At 36.3% G+C, this 20,284-nt stretch overlaps 1 protein-coding gene across 1 annotated transcript in view; it reads left to right on the top strand.

Annotated features, from left to right (window-relative positions):
* SPON1 (spondin 1) overlaps window positions 1–20,284 on the top strand; it is a 195,563-nt gene that overhangs the window by 69,119 nt on the left and 106,160 nt on the right. Inside the window, exon 6 of the mRNA XM_065683197.1 lies at window positions 2,813–2,961. Within this exon, the coding sequence (XP_065539269.1) occupies window positions 2,813–2,961 (149 nt within the window). The remainder of the gene's footprint in view (window positions 1–2,812; window positions 2,962–20,284) is intronic.

Genomic DNA, 20,284 nt, shown 5'->3' with positions numbered 1-20,284 from the left:
TTAGGTCACTGCATTATTTGTATATCTGCTGCTTACAACATTATCTGCAGTATTTGTATGGATTCAGCTGGTGGTTAGAAATAGTGTATAAGAAAATGATTGAAAATTATGAAATTACTATGACTTAATGATGTAATATTGGGGTAAATGGCCTTTTCCTTTAAAACTGAGTCAGTAAGCACATAAAGAATATGGGTGCATGAATGAAAGTAAGCAAGTTGTAATAGTTTGCCACAATATCGGACTCTGTAGACTGTCTCTCCCCACTGAGAAAGTCATGAATAATATTAATGTTAAAAAGAAAAAGAAAAGGCCAAGTGAAAAGCCTGTAATACTAACAGGTTTAAGCCCAGTAAGAACAACTGATAAGATTTTACGTTGAAATTTCTGAAAGTCACGAAAAAGATCTCATCCAAATCTAATGATGCTAATAATGAAAACTAGTCATTGATATTATTGTTTAAAATGTTGAACTTGTGGACTAATTGCATTAAAATAAAGTATTACTCATGATGGACTGTAGTAAATCACTAATTATTTGCCAACGCATCGCATAAAAAGTTCTGCTCTATATATATCAGTATGGCTGAAATAGAAAGCAGATCATTATACTTCGCACCTTTTATTTAATTTATCTTTGTATTTGCTTTAAAAATCCCTGAATAATAGGTACTCCATTGCTTAGCTTTTCTCCAAAGAACAGCTTTTGCCAAATGTAGTATTTTCTTTTGCTATTACACAGAAATATTCCTGCAAGGTACAGCACAACCCTTTTAATTCTGGGAAACTATTCTGAATTTATTCTCAATAATTTCACATTTATTATACTATTGCAATTAAAATACCTCTGTTCCACTAAATTTAAAAGACTTTTTCAGAGTTATCAGATGTGTCTATGAAACATCGCTTAGAATGAAACCGCTGCAACACAGTCTTGTTCTTAGTGTGCTGACTGAATGGAGAGAGATATACCACCGCTGTAGAAAGGGTTCAAAAGCTAACTCCTGAAATAGTTTTGCTCTGCAGAGCCAGTATCTTCAGGCAGAGGTGTTTGGTGGAAGAGACTGGGCTGTCATTGCAAAAAGTTCAAATTTTCTTGTCCTGTTCAAGATAGAGAGGGTGAGAAGCTTTGGAGCACATGGAACAATTCATTATCATTTTACTGAAGACTTAAAGGCACTCTGGTTCCTCCCTGTAGTGTTGCATTTTTGTTTTGCAAGGATTGTGTGGAACTTTCCCTTTCAGTAAGCTTAAGTGTCACCGTCTTTCAGGGAAAGTTGCTGCCTGTGACTTGTGAGATCATTAGAACTGTGTGCTAGGAAGAAAGAATGGGCAAAACTGGTGGTCCCATCACTGGACCTGAATGACAGTATCTCTCTCTGCTTTGACAATGTGCCAGTGTATATTTAAGGAACTACTAGGTCTTAGACTAATAAACCATCTTTTGACACTGTTGTCTACTGACCTATTACCTGTGGGGGAGTGAAGGTTTAATTGTTTTGGGTATGATTTTGGTTTTTGCCCTCCATATGGGGCTCAAGTACAGCTTAGCTTTAATTGATTCCGAAAACATCAAGCCTGTAAAAACATCAGAGCTCAGTAAGTGTACTTTGGTACAAATTTAGCATTAAGGAAATGATAGAGGCTCTGCTGTGTTGCTAGGTCATCTCCCTTATCTATCTATTCTGCTTGGTATGCTTTTTTAGCTTTCTTTTTTTCCCCTACTGTTGGTTTTCATTTTTTATTTCTAATCTATTTTCTGTGGTTAGGTTCCTGAATCTGACTTTATCTATTCAATTCTCTACACTGTCTTTTTCAATTTCATTGTCCCACCTTTCACTTCTTAAATTTGCATTCCTCTTATTTACTTCATTATTCATTTTTCATTCATTTATTCTAGTTTTCAACTGGTTTTGGTGCTACTCTCTACATTTTGCATTGCAAAGAAAAATGTTAAATATTATCTCACTCCATCATTCTGTCTCACTCATCTCCTACAGATTTTGCATTGTTACCAGACTGTCTGCTTATATGAGCAGTTAATTTTCTCATCCTTTTCCTTTAAGCATTCTTTTTCCCAATATCTTTGCAGAGTTATTTGACACTTAAGTGAGTTCAATTTTATTTCCAGCATGGTGAGACTTGTGTGACTCCTTATTTCTGCATGACTCTCTTTTAAATTCAATCAGACTTCTATAAGATTTTTCTATTTAAACCCTGACATTTTATTCCTTTTCTGTTCAGCAAAACAAGAAACAAACCAGGAATCCTTTGCCTAGCTTTCCAACTCTTACACTGAGAAATCTGAACAAGCAAACTCAGTGAATATAGACGCACCAAAATTCACTTCTTTGCTCTCTTCCTAAATTAATGAGCACCTCTACTAATAGAAACAACTTGCTGTTAACCTTTGAGCGACCACTGAAGTCTTCCCTTGAAAGTTCCATCCCTCAAAATATTTTACATGGAAAGTTAAAATTACTTAAACTTCCTGAATTGAAGTTTTTGGCAGAGAAAAAATGTTTGGGAGGCTGCTTTGTTAGTTGGAATACAGTCTTTCTCACCATTGCTGCCTGTGTTGTTATATCCAATAATTACTGACACTTTATGCTGTATTTCTGTAGTTCATTGTCTTGTTCTTATTACTCTAAAGATATGGTGTATTGATGTAGTGGGAACTGACAGCATGCAAAAGCTTGGTGCTGGTGAAGACCAGGCACTTCAAACCTTGCACTTGAGTGACAAATTAGGAATTGTGCTTTGAAGTTGTTTGGATTATTAATTTTATTTTATTCCCCTCCCTCCCTGATAGGACGCACCAACCACTGGTCTGCTATCATTGGTAGCTCTCACTCGAAAAACTACATCCTTTGGGAGTATGGAGGATATGCTAGTGAAGGTGTCAAACAAGTTGCAGAGTTGGGATCCCCAGTTAAGATGGAAGAAGAAATTCGACAACAAGTAGGTATAATTTGGTGCATAGTTTAAAACAATGCATCCTGCCTTGGCCTGCAAATGATTTGTCATTAACAGTGTCTGTGAATGTAATTTTGCCAGTTTATTTTCGGTTAAGCAGATTAGGAGAGCTGCCTTTCTTTCTAGGCTCATTCCTACTGTGGCAGAAGTTTTTGCCTGTGAAAGGACAAGTAAGTTGCAGTAGTCTGAATTTAGAAATATCTGTGTGTCATGTAAGACGTGAATCAGAGGTAGAAAAGTAAAATTCATCTTTCTGGGCTTAATTATGGAGTCACTTATAATTTGTTAAAGGAAGACCTTGAAGACTGCTAGCAGGATTCCTTATTCCTTTTCAAAGTAGCAATTTTCACTTTATAGTATATAATAGCATTTAGATTTTTTTATTTTTTTGCTGGCATGCACCTTATTTGCAATTTTCTGCAGAGTGATTCAAGTTAGAAAGGCTCTTACAGGAAAGTGAGGTGATTTTTGTTGCTAAGCAGGAGAGCTTTACACAACTGTACTAATAAAAATTGATGAATTGGGATTAATGGTTTAAGGGCAGAAGAGCTTTTACAGTTTATCGTCTTACGGGGGATTGATTCAGCTGAACAGAAATCAATCTTTAAAATAGTTTATAGCTGATTTTCATTTTGTTACATGAAGTAACACGCAACCAAATAAGATCTACCAGGATATGGTGATGATTATTATTAGGATGTCTACCTCCATGAAGTTTAAGGACTCACTAGAGATCAACCTCAGTTGTAAGACAGAAAGGATGTAAATATTATTACATATAATAGAGCTATGCATATGATTTTATGTGTATGTATGTGTGTAAGTGCATATATAATATATAGTTATAATTGCTTCACATGAGAGAGAAAGTAAAAAGTGCTCCCAACAGTGTATCACCTTGTACAATCAGGACAGAAGGGAAAATGCATTTGGTAAGAAGAGTTAAAAGCAGAAAAGTTGAAGACAGGCTTGGTTTAATGCAGTCTCTGAGTCAGCTTTCCTGACTTCCCCCCAGACTGATTAAGTGATACAAGAAAAATTAAATAAAACCAGTTTATAACATAATAGATTACAGGGGATATGTAGGGGAATATGAAAGGGAAAAGCAACGAGAAATTGGGGGGAGGGGGAGATATGATGATTGGGACGTTACTCCTTTTCTCATAATAAACCTTGGTGTACCAGGGGAAAGAAAGTAGTCCTTGATAACTTGCCTTTGCAACCTTACAGAGAAATGTCTGGATTTTATCCTAGCAATCCTATATAAACACAGATGGGTGAAAATTCTAGTATTCCATATACCACATGTGATTTGTCATTTTTGCTGCTTGCTTGGCAAATCAAGGTTTTCTCATAACAGGTCCATATGAAATAAAGAAACTCAACTTAATTAGTATCTTTGTACTAAAATAGGTGATTTCTTTTCAGTCTTCATAAATACCTTATAAATAAGGGTTTGGAACATCTGAACTGCTACTATACAAACATTAGGTCTGCTCCATAAGTAGCATGGGCATAGGGAGAGTATGGGACAAAGTACAAGCAGAGGTGCAGCTATGAAAGGTCATACTGAGTGTCAGTGGAAGAGGCAGTGAATGATAGAATCTGGTAAAGAATAAATATGATGACTCTCTGCTTTCCAGATTCTGAGTTCTTTCTCATTATGTGCCCTGTATTTGCAAAAAGGAGGTGTATTTATAAGTTCGATTCAAATCACAGGTGATTGTGACTTTTAAAGTACATAAAATAGCTAACTGGCTACAGTTTCAGGGGCTGTTGAAATTGGAGCTGAAATGAATGAATGTCGCAGTTCATATCACCATCAGGCTTGTCTGATTGCGTCAGGCCTGCAATAATTCCACTGATTCTCCTGGTTCAGTCTAATCCAAGCAGTGACCTCGTGCTGTAACTGGATTTTACCTAGAACAGTGTGATGGATCGACAAATGCCATGCATTTTTATCAAGTTTATTTCACTTTTTCTTTCATTTTAACATGTCTTAAAGCTGTGCTAATATTTTTGAGAGAAACTGAGGTAAAGTCCTAGAATGCAGACAGCAGAGCTACTAATGCCAGGAGCTAATTTGCCAACATTTCATTCAGGCTTCCAATATCCCTGCCAATCTTGAAATCTGATAGCATTGTTTCCTCTCCCACACTTCTCAGTCTCAGAATCCTTTTACCCCTTTTCCATTTCTTATTTTACCTTTATTTGCCTTATCTGTTGTCCTCACAGCCTTCTGCTGTGGGGTGGTGGGAGGATGTAATTTGTTAGAACCACTCTTCCAAGCTGCCTTTGAGGTTTTTAAAGACACAAGAAAGGCAATTTCTGCTCTTAATTCTGGTACCTGGACCCAGACGCCTGTGCAGTGGCATGGGGCTGAGGCTGTAGCCCTTGTCTGCAGCATGTTTCCAGTGGGTAGTGTACTGGTCACAAGGCCAGACTTGATTTAGAGATCTGCTGTGTATCTGCTGTGGTTTGAAGGCAGTTTCTTAGGGAAATACATATGCACATATTTATGTAACCAATATCTGTGTCTGTGTTATCTAAGATTTTATTAAGGAAAAAAAAAGTAATTATTTTCATGAATTATTACTAAAAAATTGCCATCGATCTATGAAACAAAGAAAATAGGGTTTCTTTAAGCCGAGTTTTCTTAAGAAGCGTTCTAATAATTATGTCATTAACTAAAGATTCTAAAGCGTGAACATTTCTGCTCTCTATTTGACAGACTGCTGAATCATCATCAGCTTTTCCTCTTGACTGAGCACCTTCAAGTGCTCTGATGTGTGTTGTTACTGTAAAGAGCCTCTGCCTTATTTTTGCATGAATGGCCCTGGGTACTGTAAACTTCCTTTGTAGTTTGTTTGTCTGGGAGAACTTAAAAGAACTAATCAGCCTTTTTCTTAAACTTTTCCTGGCAGCCTAAATGAAAGCCACAGCAATGAGTGTTTTAGTAAAACAAACTATCAAGTGGTTGATGTATGCAATAGGATAATTCATGCATTATACATCAGGGGTTAAAAATGAACAAACAGAGGATGGAAAAGGAATTTGTGAGCACAAGAATGTTCACTGACCTCATGTATCTCTGAAATGTATTCACTCTTTCACTTTGTTTTCAGAAAATCTGATTTCTCCAGAACCTGATATTTGATAAATTTCCTGGACAGAATCAAATACAGAATTTGAAAGGCGAATTCTGCAATCATATTGTGATTGCTCTGTTTAAACAAACAGGTGGTCAAAACATGAACCAGAAGGAATAAAGCATGGCGCTGAATGTGATATCCTGGGTAGAGGAAATGAGATTAAAGTAGAGACACGGTCGTTCCTCTTTGATTTACATTTCTTGAACCTTAAGAGAACTCATTTGGTTTTGCCTAATTATTTTAGGATAATTGCTAAGTTATTTTGCCACCATTTTTTGAAAAAAAGCAACAAAACATGATAAGTAATATTCTGTACCTTGCTGCTGTCTGCAGAAAATACAGTATGTACTCTTTGCTTATTCCTATGGACATATAGATGCCACTCTTACAGGTTTGGTTTAATGCTCTTTGAAATGTCAGTAAGTGGGCTGACTTTTTCTATTGTCTTTAGTGACCTCAGATTAGAGCTGACTATCCCTCCAGCCCTTTCAGAAGAGCAAGTTCTGCTTTCAAGAAAGATGCTGGTAAATTTTTTTACACATGATAATTTAGGTTGCATGCATTAATTGAAGATGAAACCTGAAATATCTGAACGTTCTACAGAATAATATTGTTATGACTCTGTCCAGACATTTATTTTTAGAAAATAGTTCTGGTTTGGATTTATTTATTTATTTAAATATAGCCATGTAATTAAAAGACGAAAAGAGATTAAAAGAAATAAAAGTAATTTCATTGTTGGATTTATCCTGTTTAGTTGATTCACCCCCTCCTCCCATCCCTCCCCTGATAAATATAACTTCAATATTTCAATCAAATAGTGAAGGTTTCATTACTTGTTTTGTAACAGAGCAAGATGTTGTTTCATAGAAAAATGGGGTCATTAGGTTTTTCTGACTGAAGCTGGTAAATCACCTGACTTACAAAGTAAAATCTGCAGTGTATTGATTACTTTTTTGTCACAGTGCTAGGCAAATTATTATCCAGTTTTCAGAGGCAACAGCCTCTCTCTGTTCAAAAGACAGGAACGCTTAGGAATGCTTATGGTGTGGCCATAAATTCAAATATAAGAAGCATAGTCACTATTCTTGCAAATAGCCCCAAACCCCTTTAGGTTTCTGTGCAAAGCCTATAGAAATTTTCATTAGAATTTGGACTTGGTCTAACAGTGAAAGAGTAAAACACTGTCCAAGCACGCTTTCTGCTTTTGATACAATCTGACAGCATATTTTTAATGTGGTGTTTAATCTAATTCTGGGCTGATCAAGCTGCGTGATTTTAAATTTGTACCTGGAATTTGTTTGCTCAGATTCTTCTATTGCTCTATGCATGAACCTCTACTGTGAATTATGGTCCTTGTAATGGCTTTTGCAAGTGTCAAATGGTAGATTTTCCATCCTTTCCTTTTGGAAGGTTTACCTTATATAATAATTTAAAATCTCTTGTTAATCGAGTTTTGAAATGCCTGTTTATTGTTCTAAATTTCTTAAAGTATTCTTGCCAAAGAGAAATTGATGTCTATTTATATCACAAAAGGGAGGTTTCTCTGTCTACCTATCAGTAAATAACTCATACAGTAGGGTTCAGAACAACTCTCCTAGGGTGCCTTCCATCTTTTAATAAACTTCTGTTGGAAACTGTAATTAGGATGATTCACAGTTTGTGTTGCTGTCTTCAAACAAACCAACCCAATTCTTCCCAATTGCCTTCTTTTATTTGAGTACTTGATGATAATAAAGATATGCCTCTCTAGTAAGAAAGCTGATTTTGAATGCTGTGCTATTTTGCTCTCTGTGGCCATATGATTAATTGCTGTGAGCATGATAACACTTCAGGCCAAAATACTTTTGCAAAACAGTGGCTTGGTTATGATTCCTAGAAAAACTCAAAGAACTCGCCAACAAAGTTTAAGTTGACAAGCAGGTATTCTTTATTGCAGCACTGGGGGACACGGGGGATAGCTTTTGCAAGCATGTCTCGCTCGAGCACCAAACAAGCAGTGATTATATAGTCATCAAATATGCATATTCATTACAATACATGCATATTCATAACATTACTTATACATGACCTCATTCTTCTAGAAAATTCCTCCCACATGCACACAATAATGTGGCAGTGGTCTTTGGGACCCCTGGTGGTTGTTCCTTCATCATCTTCCTCTTCATCACTTTGTCCTTTGGCTGAACTTTGGAGTTGGCCGGCCTTCTCCATTTGCCAGCTCCGTAGTTGGTTCTAACTGGTTTCCTTAAACATTAACTGAAGAGTTCTCTGCCTTATCATTGTTATAGAGTCCACCTGGGGTCCAGGTCACTTAGTTACAAGCAAAAGGTTCATTCTATATACAATGAGCTATCCTTCATTCTGTCTTTCTTGTTCTTTCCTCATCTCAGTTAACATTGCTTTTTCAAGTTTTATCAAGTTGCTGCTTACCAGGTTTAGTAAAAGAAACAGGAAAATGCTTTAAAATTACTGGAAACTCAGTCTTTGACACTAGAGCTGTAAAATCTTAGTGAAACATCCTGGTTACCGTTGCTTATTTGGATTTGTGGATTTGTGGTATGTCTTTAGTGCACTTGTATCTGTTATGTGCAGAGCTAGGCCAGGCATTTTGTTGCCAGAGAGAAATGAAGGTCTTTTGTGCTGTTAAAGATATGTGAAAATCAGAGAATTTTTGCACTTGTGATCTACAAACTGTTAAACCACTGTAGTTCGGTGGTGGATAGGTATTCCCCTCGCAAGAAACAGTGCTTGCAATTTGTGCACAATGTGGTGCGCTCATGCCATAGAGAAAGAGGATGGGTGTTTGCTATTGTTGTTTCAAGAATTTTGTCTCAATATACTGTATGGGTGTGTAATGTTACATTGCAGGACATTTCTTCATCTATTTAAAATTAGAAAATGCTTTTGGAAATTGTCAGTACTGAGCAGTCTCCTGTTAGGGTGTTGTTTCCTTAGGAAATAATCTCATGTTGACTTGTGCACACTGCATACAAATGGAGCTCCAGTCTTGCCTAATGAATTCCAGAGGTTTCACACCTCTAACTTGTGTGGGAGTCTTTGAGGTTTTGCCCTTTGAATAATTACTCAGTTTTCGGTATAAGACAATTTGTGTAACCAATCAGGTTAAGGTTTTACCAGTTAGTTTCCTTTTCATTTACCTTAATTTGCCTTGCTGCTTATTTTCTTCCAATTATCACAGACCATCTATTTCTAATATGAAACAGGAAAAAATACTTTTCAGTCAAATCCAATAATCTGGTTCTCTTTGGATAAAATAACCCTTAAACATGATAGAATTGTTTTTGCAAAAGACAGGGTTTAACTCAAAGACTAGTCTTTTCTCGGTGAATCCTGATGATAAATCTTGCAGAAATTCCTGCCCCTTTTTAATGTCTGTAAGAGCTGGAGGAGCCCATCAAAGCTTATAAAGATTTTTTCTGCGTCTCTGATACCTGGATACCAGTAAAGCAATGGCAGAGGAGGGAAATAGTTGCTTCTGGTAGGTTCATTCGTTTAGACAGTATGCAGGATTTTTTGTTCTCCAGTACACAGACATAACAGTCACTAGGAAATGTTTGATCAAGACAGTATGATTGGATTGCTAGACATTATTTGCTGATTTTAAAGGCTTTGAAAATATCCTGCCTTTTCATTTCCTGCAGCTGGATTTTATCATATGGTTGTGCTGCCACAAAATTATTACTATCCTGTAGCAGATTCATCTAGTGTAAAGATGCAACAAAATGAATTTCAGATTATTTTCTTTCAGCCTACTAGTTGTAGTATTTTTAAAACATAAACATTTCAAATGAATTGATTCTTCTTGCGTGGATAGGCTGAGGGACAAACTCTATCTGACAGCACTCCTAACACCAGACTTTGGTCAGAAGAATCAGTCTTATTACTTCGTTCAAATTGCTGTTTGGAATGGCAGATCTAAATTCTAACAAGAAACAACAGATGCATTTAAGGAGTGATTCTAAGGCACTCAGGAACTGCCTCACAGCAACACAAGCAGAACATTAAGTAGCATAAACTGTAGAAGAGCTAACACCACTAATGCCAAATTGCTTGTCAGGCATGTAGAGCAAATACTTAGGCTCCTCCTACTCTGGGAGACATTGCCTAAACTCCTCTTGACTTTAGCAAAGTCTGTTTTCTAAGGGTCCAGAGTACCCCTTAAAATTAAACTAGGAAGAGCTGACTTCTTGAATACTTTCACTTGCAGTGGCTTAACCTGTGGTTAAAATGCAGTGGATGCATAGCTGGTGGCATTCAGCTGCCTATCAGGGAGGTCCTGCAAATGCTAAAGTGCCTGAAGTCTCATTAGCAGCATTTGTCAGGAACCAGGGGATTATCCATTGTTTTCTTTCTTGATGCATTGTAAAAAATGTTCAAAGGAACAGCATGATGTAACAGCTGAAGCTGAAGAGTCTTACTAGCTCATTTGACTTGCAAATGCTTAATTCAGATAAATTTTCAACTTACACTAAGGAAGAAAACACACAGTGCCAAGTTCATCATCCTGAAAGCATTAGTCCTTTTAGGGGTTTGTTTGTTTGTTTGTTTAGGAATCTCAGTTCAGAACTCTGTTACTGCGATTATATCAAATGCTTATTTCAACTTGAATTCCAGCACAACACTCAGGAAAATGCCACGTACAAATATCGTATGTATTTACAAAATACAGATGCAAATATATGAATGTTACTTGTCTGGTGTCATTTTCCAAGACAGCTCCTCCCAGTTAAATATCTAGATCAGATACTGATTTCAAAATGTCTTATGGCATTTAGTGTGCAATGAATAAGCATACTTGGGTATTATGTTACATATGTATTAATATGTAATGAAACAACTGGTCCAATAGGGAGGATAGTCATCAGTCATTATTTAAACTTTTAACTTTGTATTGTTAGATGCTTTTTCAGTCTGAATTTGAAAGGACTGTTGTTTTGTAGTTTATGTCAGTGAAAAACAGAAGCAGGGCTACTTATTTTTAGTGAGGGGGGAAGGTCAATGCTGTTGACTAGAATTTAGCTCAGGAAAGACCGACAAGCTTGCAGATTGTACGTTTCTTTGAAGTTCACCAGTCAAACATTAACACGAAATAAAACACGAATGAATTTAGGAACTATAACATATGCTGCAACCTGAAACAGATTCAAGAGTTGACATATGGCTCAGATGGCAATGTCTGTTATCGTCATTAATTGTTGGTTGCAAACTCCCTGGATTCCTTTTTAAAAGATGTCACTGGGGTCTCTGTTAGTCAGCTATCTCCTTAAACATGACGTAACTCATTTGTCATATTCTGTCTTCAGTCAGTGATAGAATATTGATATTATTCTATAGAAAATTTGTTTTCCAATAAGAAATTGGGAATTTGAGTGAGATAGTAACCTGTAGCACAACATGTAGGTTGATGCTTTGCCACAATAAACACTGAGAACCTCAAATGCTTATTTTCTTCTTTATAAGTGAAAAGAGGCCAGCACTGCACCTGGAGTGGTCAATGAGGTGCTTAGACACTGTATACCTTACCTATATAGTGAGTCATCTAACTGGGACAAGTCAGTTTATTCCTTTTACAAAATTTTGTTTTATACTGTACTACTCAATCTTGGGAAAGAAAAAAAAAAAAAAGAGCTGATTGGATAAATTATTTGCAGAAATTGAATGCATCTTAAAATCATAATCTGGTCCATATTCTCCGTAAATTGGTAATACTAATTTAGATTTGAGGATGCAGTGATTTTTGCCTCTCTCCCTTTCTTTTATAACTGCCTTTTTTGAATACTTTCAATATTTTTAATAAATTCAATACTTTAAAGGTATCTTATTTAAGAATAAATATCAACATAGGAAACAGAATAAAGTAGCCTCTATTTGTAAACTGCATTCAAATATGGAAAAGAGAGTTTATTATGCATATTTTGTTCTAGACTAAAAGTACACTTATACTACATAATTCATAAAGTTATTTTGTTATGCAAACCAGATAAATTCTTTATATTAGTTGCTGATTTGGGGATTGGTTATTGAGTATCTGGCAGACAGATATACCTACAAACATGGATTAAATAAGTGTGAGTACATTTGTGCTATATGACATTTTAATTTGTGTGATATGAGATGGGATTTATTGCTTCTATTTAGATATAAATTCCTATATTAGTTGAGAGCAGAATGATAAATGATTTCTTGATGACTATCATTTTGAGCGTACATAAATCAAAACTGCAACTTTCCATTTCAGATGTGCTTATTAATCTATTAATTGTACCTACTTTATTTCATTTTGAAAGAAGGTTCGTACTTTGAGGGTAAGGGGAATGAAGAGGTGGGAATGGACAGTTGGTATTTTGCCCACAGAGGAATAAGTTTATTGGGTCTGGGGTTTTTTCGGGGTGTTTTTTTTTTTTTTTAATCTGTAATGGACTTAATCTTCAGTTGGCTTTGTGGTCTACAAAGTGATGGTTTATCATTTATGTTCAAGTTGCTAAGAAGAAGGAGCAGTGTTTGGGGCTGTGCAGGAGGTTGAAGACAAATCCTTGTACTTCTAACATAGGCAATGTAGATTCTAGCTAAAATTTTGCAAAGATACCTAGTCCCACATGAATCTAAGACTGATTATTATCTACAGACTCTTTTCAGTTGGCATTTTCTTGTTCCTTACATTCATGCTCCGAAACACCAAAATGAAACATTTGCTTCTAGTGTTCTTCCAAAATAATTAGGTCAGTTCAAACAATCAGCTGAATCATCCCTGTTCCATCCTCACAGCTTCAGTTCCTCAGAATAATTTTCAGAACAGTTTGTTGCATGTATGATTTTTTGCTTTCATTCCTCTTACAGCTGAGAAGGGGCTTCTAAAAGCAGTTTTTCGTAACTGCATTTTTTCTGCTGAAAAATTTAGTGTGGCTATTGCATTTAAAATAAAAACCAGATGAATAAATAGGTTTTTATTAATTTTAAGACAATATATGTACAAAGAGGAATGTATGTGTACAAAAATGCATATAATACTGAGCCATGAAGAGCAGAGTTTTCTTTCTTACAAGACTTGTGCATTTACCCAATCTTTAGAAAAAAAAGTAATCCAGAAGTTCCTAAAAATAATTTGCAACCAAGGTCTGTTGCTAACTCTTCATTTTTGTTTGGCTCAAAGGAGTGACAATACTACAAATAAATGGAATCTCTTGGTTGTTTGAACTATATAACAAGACTTTGTGCTGTAAGACTCATGAAACAGATTGTGTTGATGGCAAATTAAAAATGCATGATTTCTTTTTAAGTATATGAGTTTGAATCCCACACAGATACCTTCTTAGAAACACAGTTACAGAAGCTTTTTCTTTTCATTTTGAAAATAGAAATGCAATTTTTCTGTATCCCGTATAAATTGACTTTGATAATCACCCTATGAAATTAATGTTTAAAAATTTGGTATGTCATTAGTCATATAAAAATGTTTCATTTGAGTTCTTCAGGCAAAGAAATAACCACAGTAGACACCTATTCTAAGATACAAAAGCTGCCAGTAAATTATCTGTTAGCTGTCACTTTGGACATTTCCTCTGTGTGAGGTTTTTTACCCCCACCATTTTTTTTTCTTCTTTCTCTTCTCTTCCCACCCCCCAAAAGGAGACTGAGCAGAAAGTGCCCATGTGCATCTCTGCTGTACTTTCTCTCTCTCTCTCTCTCTTTTGCTCTGTCCTTTTCATATATGTTCAGGGACAAAGTGGGGAAAAAAGGCTCAGGAAAGAACAGACATCCCTTCATCACTTTACCCATAGTAGTGTTAAATCCTAGAATATAATCTAACAGAATTCATTTAAGAATCTTTAACTAATTTAATTTGTATAAGTTGCAATGTAGAAAATACTAGGTTTCCCTGCATCGATACCTAATGTTTATTTGCTGGTCTGTTGTCACTGTCAGCCTTGTGTTCTCACCAAGACGTTAGATAGCACGCTCTCAAACATAGCTTCAGACACACTACTTTTGCTGTCAATAGCAGTGGCGTTGCCCCAGAACTGTGTGTGATGTTCAGAATGATTTTGACCAGACACAAACAATGCAGTAAGTTCAGAAAAACCAAGACCTGAGGTTTTTTGTGTCCTTTTGATAGAAGGTGTTTTTACAGATTACTGTTTCAATTTTGTCTGTGTGTGCATGAATGTCTGTAGGAGACTATATTCAGTTTGTTCTGAACTTAACATCAGCTTAGCAATGTTAAGAAAGTAAAAAAGCAGGTTACTCCTTGATTATTCATATAATATCAATGATATTCATGTTTCTTAATTCAATCAGAAGCCTGCCTATGCGAAAGTCAGTGCATCTTTGCACACTTGGGACTCATCTTCCTGGGGCAGCTTTTGGATGTAAGGAATGGTTTGAGTTTAACAGACAATAGTTATGCTTCATTAACTCCCCAGGCAGAAACTGTTCTTCTGGAGGGGTAGCTTGCTTGCACTTTGGCTTTGTGATGTTTCAACACACGGAAAGACAGCAAACAAAGGAAGAAAACAGCACAAACCAATTGTAGCACAGAGTAACATCAGAGTAAACATTGTAACACAGAGTCATCATAGGTGATCTGTTCTACAGCAGCTCTTTGGGCTTTTGTGGGCAAATTCAAAGTTACAAAAGCATGTGTATAAGATAAGAATCCAGAGTGCCCTGTCCTGAGATTTACTGAATAAAGACATCTTTCCTTGAAATTACAGCATATAGTGTCAATGCTCATTAGATTCAATTGAAAGGCCCATTACTTTAATGGGACTTGAATCAGTCCTTCAAGGCTCCACAGCTGGGGTCCTTGTTGGTTGTAGTCCCAGCTATTTCACTAGGAAAATTCTGTAAACTTTCTTCTCAGGGTCAGTATGTGGGTTTGGGGCATACAGATGTTTTGGGGTGTGTCATCCCATGTCATCTCACAGGACAGAGGTCTAAATCAAAATAATTTGAAAAGAAAAAACTTTCCGATATAAAATTCAGATCTGTTTTTCAGAGTGGAATTCCTGGGGAATTTTATGTGGGATATATAGTGTGTTTGTAGTTAAGCAGGAGCAGAGTTTATTTATATGTCTGCCTTTACTTTTCTTTGACCAAAAATTAGCTTCTGTTTTGTTTGTGGAATCCCATTTTTACTTTTGCAATACCTTCAGGAGAAGTGCAGCACTTCTGCAACAATATTAAGGAAAGTAGATGGAAAAATTAATTTTCACTAAACAAAATAAAGGGAAAGCCTACTGTGTTCCATACATACACAGTTGTTTTAAATGCTTACCTTTTCAAAAGTTAATTACATGATTGCTGCATTACTGAAGAGCTGAGAAGAACATATCTGTAATGAGCAGAATCTGGATAGATTTTAAATGCATCTCTTTCGCTCTCCCTGTGTGCTAGGAGTGCTTATGAAGATCTTCATTTACAATAGATTGCTGTTACTTTTTTTAAAGTACTTTCCCACTCTCCATAATTGATGTATTAGTATGTCCCTTAAGCATATTTTCTTGTTCATCTGTACTCCATTAAGATTAAACAGAATGGTCATTAGATCATAAAGAAATAAAATATTCACTTCTCTACTTACTGCAAAAAAAAAAAAGCTGCTATTATCTGTCAAATATAAAGATTAACTTTGCCTTCAGGTACATTTTTAATGGCCTTTTAAATATAGCCCTGAACCACTGTAACACACAGTCACTGATGAAGAACTTTGTTCATCAGGGGAACTATATCTTAATTAGGTGTCAGCCCCAGAATTTTTTACTCAGCTTATGCTCTTAGCTGTGAAAGACTTTTATCCATGGTCATCTGAATTCATGACACAGTTGCAGCACAGGTTAAAATCTGGGAGACAGTTTGTACTTTATTACTTGCTATAGACTTTTTAACAGGTTTTAATTAAAATGTCAAAGATCATATTCTATATATATTTCTTGTTCAAATAACTGGAGAATATGAGTTTGTAAAGGTATGAAATTATCTGATTTTCAGTGTGCAAGCATAAATTGCATTTGCAAAGAGGTGTTCAATCATGAAACAAAACCAAAATCTTGTTCTTAGAAATGTAGGCTTGCAGAATGGTGTTTGTTTCCCTTAATCATTTTAGTCCCTCATTACTTTTCTCCACTGCTCTTTTCTTCTAAGGGGAAAAAGATCATGTGTCAAATGGTGAAAGCAGATTTCAAATGGCATCAGGGAACACAGAGGACACTTCTGTTTTATTCTACTTTATGACTAAGATATACATATATCATCATATATGATATATGCAGCAGCATAACTGTGAAGCTGTTCTTGCCAGTAATGGCCATGTTTACTGACAGTGTTTATCCAAAGGTAAATTTTGCAGAAGAAATATGGTATTAATGACTGATCAATTTTATCAGGAGCATTTACAGTCAGATTTATTTTATTGATTACATCATTATTAATGCTGCCATGGCTCCAAAGTCACAGTGTTCATAGTATCAATATTTGGTAGTTTTGGTTGTTACTGACAGTGAGATCTCTCCATTAGTTCTTGGTTCTTGGCCATTGTTCTGACTGTCCTGATATTACTAAAGTAATTTGAGATTTGGGTAGCAGTCATAATTGTAATGAAAACTTTGACATATTCTACCTTATGTTTATTGTATTAGGGTTTTTTTTCTTTTAATTATGTTGTTAATTTCCTTGATACTTGAGATCTTTGAAGGGAAAAGCCCTTTTCCTGGGAAGTCTTGTGTACTATAATGGCATTCTGTGCCGTTATTTGTTTGGAGGCTGTCATGGGCACAGCAGTCATGAAATGATAGGTTTTGATTCTTGATGAAGTAAGGAGGGGGTCATCAGAACTGCTACCTTGGTCTTCTGGAGAACAGCTTTTGACCTGTTTAGGAGACTAGTTGATGGAGTCTCCTGGGAGACGGTCCTGAAGAGCAGAGGAGTCCAGGAAGGCTGAACATTCTTCAGGAAGGACATCTTAAAGGCACCGGAGCAGGCCATCCTGTGTGCTGAAAGACAAGCCAGCAGCGAAGACAGCTGGCCTGGGTGAACAGAGAGCTTTGGCTGGAACTCAGGAAAAAAAGAAGAGTTTATGACCTTTGGAAGAAGGGGAAGGCAACTCGGGAGGACTGCAAAGATGTTGTGAGGTTAAACAGCGAGAAAATTTGAAGGGCTAAAGCCCAACTAAACCTTCATCTGGTTACTGTCATAAAAGACTAATAAAAAAAGGTTTCTATAAATACATTAGCAAAAAAAAAAAGGAGGGTTAAGGAGGATCCCTGTTCTTTATTGGATTTTGTCGAACTAGACTCTAAGAAAGTCTTTGACAGTGTTTCCCACAGTATTCCCCTGGAGACACTGCCTACTTGTGGCTTGGACCGGTGTAGTCTTCACTGAGTAAAAAACTGTCTGGATGGCAGAGCCGGGAGAGGTGGTGAACAGTGTTAATCCATTTGGAATGGGTTTCCCAGGGAAGTAGTTGAGTCACCATCCCTGGAGGTACTTAAAATATGTGTATATGTGGCACTTGGTACATGGTTTAGTGGTAGATTTGGCAGTGCTGAACTTGATTTTAAAGGTCTTTCGCAACCTAAATTATTCTATTACTCTATTTACAGGAATTTGTACAATGACGTTTCGTCCAGTTTAAAAAACTAGTTTTTAGTACAGAGTTCATGAAAGATTAAAGAAAATTGTTATTTTGGTTTTATAAACTGAAATTATAGTCAGCACATGTTGAAGATGCCTTATTTTAATACCAGGTACGCGTTTGGTTAGTCAGATTAAGGCTTTCAGTTTTTACGTCAGAAACATAGCATTTAAGGTTAACAATTCTTTGGCATCAAAGCCACCACTTTCTTTCAGTAGTGGTTTAGTTTTGTTAGCTGCAGATACCTTCCTGAGTGCCCCCAGATCTCCAGGACTGATTCAGCTACCCATACTAGCAGTTCAGCACAGGAGCTGATTTGATCTTAGTACTGCTGCCTTCTCCCAGACTGTGGGAAGGAAGGTGCTCTTTTCTACTTTACTTGGTGTTTTGACACATCTCTCTGAAGTCTGCTGTGCCTTGTCATTTGATTGGGAATACAGCCCCTGTGATGCTTATAGGAAGTGTTATTTCTTCTTTTTATTGGTTTTCCTTGGGTGAAAACATTCCTACTGACACGTCCCTCACTCGTTATGTAAAGCAGGTAATTAGCAGATTACTTGTGCTCCAATTAGCAGCATGATTGGATATGTGTCACTCTCAGCAAAGTTTTAGAATAATCTTCAGAAGAGGGCAGCTTATTCAGAAGTGGCTCTTCCAGTGTCACCTTCTCAGTATCCCAGTATCTCACCCTCACCAGTATCCCAGAAGCCCCCATTCTCACTCTCTGCTGAACTCGTGTGGGTCCCACAATCAATGACTAGATCTTCTTTTTATGGAAATGGACAACTACGCTTACCTGACCTGTCTCCCTGCTTCCCTTCCTAATCAGGGGCTCAGACAGAGCTGCTTGATTTCCTCAGTGGAGCTCCACCGGAGACATGGGCTGGAATTAAATTAACAATAAATACTCAAGATAATTTGATCCTCACTTATCTGTAAATATATTCTGACAACCTCTACACAGGACAGTAACAGTGTCATTTCTTATGTATTTGTTGTGTGAAGTAGGGGAAATGAGTTCTGCTTTGCATGTTCGGTCTTGCCTTTTCAGCTCATCTTCCTTCTAATCTTTATGGACTGCACTAAAAAGCGTTACAGTAAACATGTATCAACTTTTCCTGAAAGGGTTTTCCAGGCTTCTCTTAAAGAGCATCTATGTTTCAGCCTCTCCCAGATTGTATGCCAACATTTGGTCAGTTCTTTTGCACTTAATTTTAACACTTTCCAGAATTTATTAAGTATATAGTCTTTTCTTTAAATAGCAGTTGCAATTAAGTGAAGGAATTCAGTTGCAGACTGTTTATTCATCCATAATGTTACATGAGAAAATTTTTCATCTTTTTTTTTTTTCTACAAGTTATAAAAACCAAGACTGTAAGTCCCTTGTCATTTTTTATTTCTGACTTCACATCTTTTTAACATCTGCTTCAAGAAGACTAGGCTTTGCTTCAACTCCAATATTGTTTTGGCCAGTGTGTGCTGTAAAACAACACTGCGAAGTATTGTTAAATTTACAAATAAGTGTAAGAAATTCCTATATGGTCCTAATATGTTTTGACTGTCCAGATGTTAGGTAAAGCCCCTAACCTTTCCCATGTGCTGGTGACTTTAAACAAAAATAGCAATACCCCCCCTCCAACAAATAACAGACAGATTAATTGCTCTTCATATCTATATGCCATAAGTCTGTTATCTGTTTAACAAAGCAAGAAAAATATCTTGCTTTCTACAGAAAAAAATTAGATCTTTGGTATCCTGTAAAAATCAATTTTTTAGTAGCAGGAGGGATTGTGCCTAGTCAAGTTAATACAGTGCTGGCTTTGTTCTTGAAGCACCCACAGTCAGACTTCAACCTAAGAGAAAAATCTTTGGAATAAGAATAATTGAGAGGAGCAATAGCTTTTTCACCTGAAAGTGTGACCTAAACTTTTGTTGCTGGCTTGTAGTAATGTAAATTCTTGTAGAGACGTGAGCTTATTGCTACCTCTATTTTTCCTCTTAGATTAGCTTGCTACTTTTCCATTAGATGTGGTATAGACCCAAGTTATTTTTAAGGATTTAGGAGAAAAAACTAAAAAACTTGGAAAAATAAAACGAAAAGGATTGATGGCCAGTTTGCACTTGAATGAGTCACCACTGTGCTTGTTATTGCTTTTTCCTTGGGAATAGTCACTTATGTCCCCTGAATCTTAGCTACCTTTTGGAGAAAAAGAGGCTATCGGTACTCTCTTTTCTTATTATGGTGTTAAGAGAATAAATAGAATGTATCAATTTAGTACATGTTGGTGAAGCATGTAAAAATGCAGGGGGAAAAACTGGCTTATAGGTATTTTTATCCCTTTTGCTTAACTGATGACATAATTCCTGCTGTCATAATGAAGACAAAAATGGGTTTCCCACAGTGATGTCCAGTAGCATTTTCTATTCACAGAACGTTCTTCTAGCAGTTTCAGAGCATTTTAAAATATTTAATAAAAGAAAATCCCTAAAACTCAGGCAAGTT

The sequence above is a fragment of the Lathamus discolor genome, chromosome 6 (genome assembly GCF_037157495.1).
Source record: "Lathamus discolor isolate bLatDis1 chromosome 6, bLatDis1.hap1, whole genome shotgun sequence".
NCBI lineage: Eukaryota > Metazoa > Chordata > Aves > Psittaciformes > Psittacidae > Lathamus > Lathamus discolor.
This window is presented reverse-complemented; position numbering and strand designations above follow the sequence as displayed.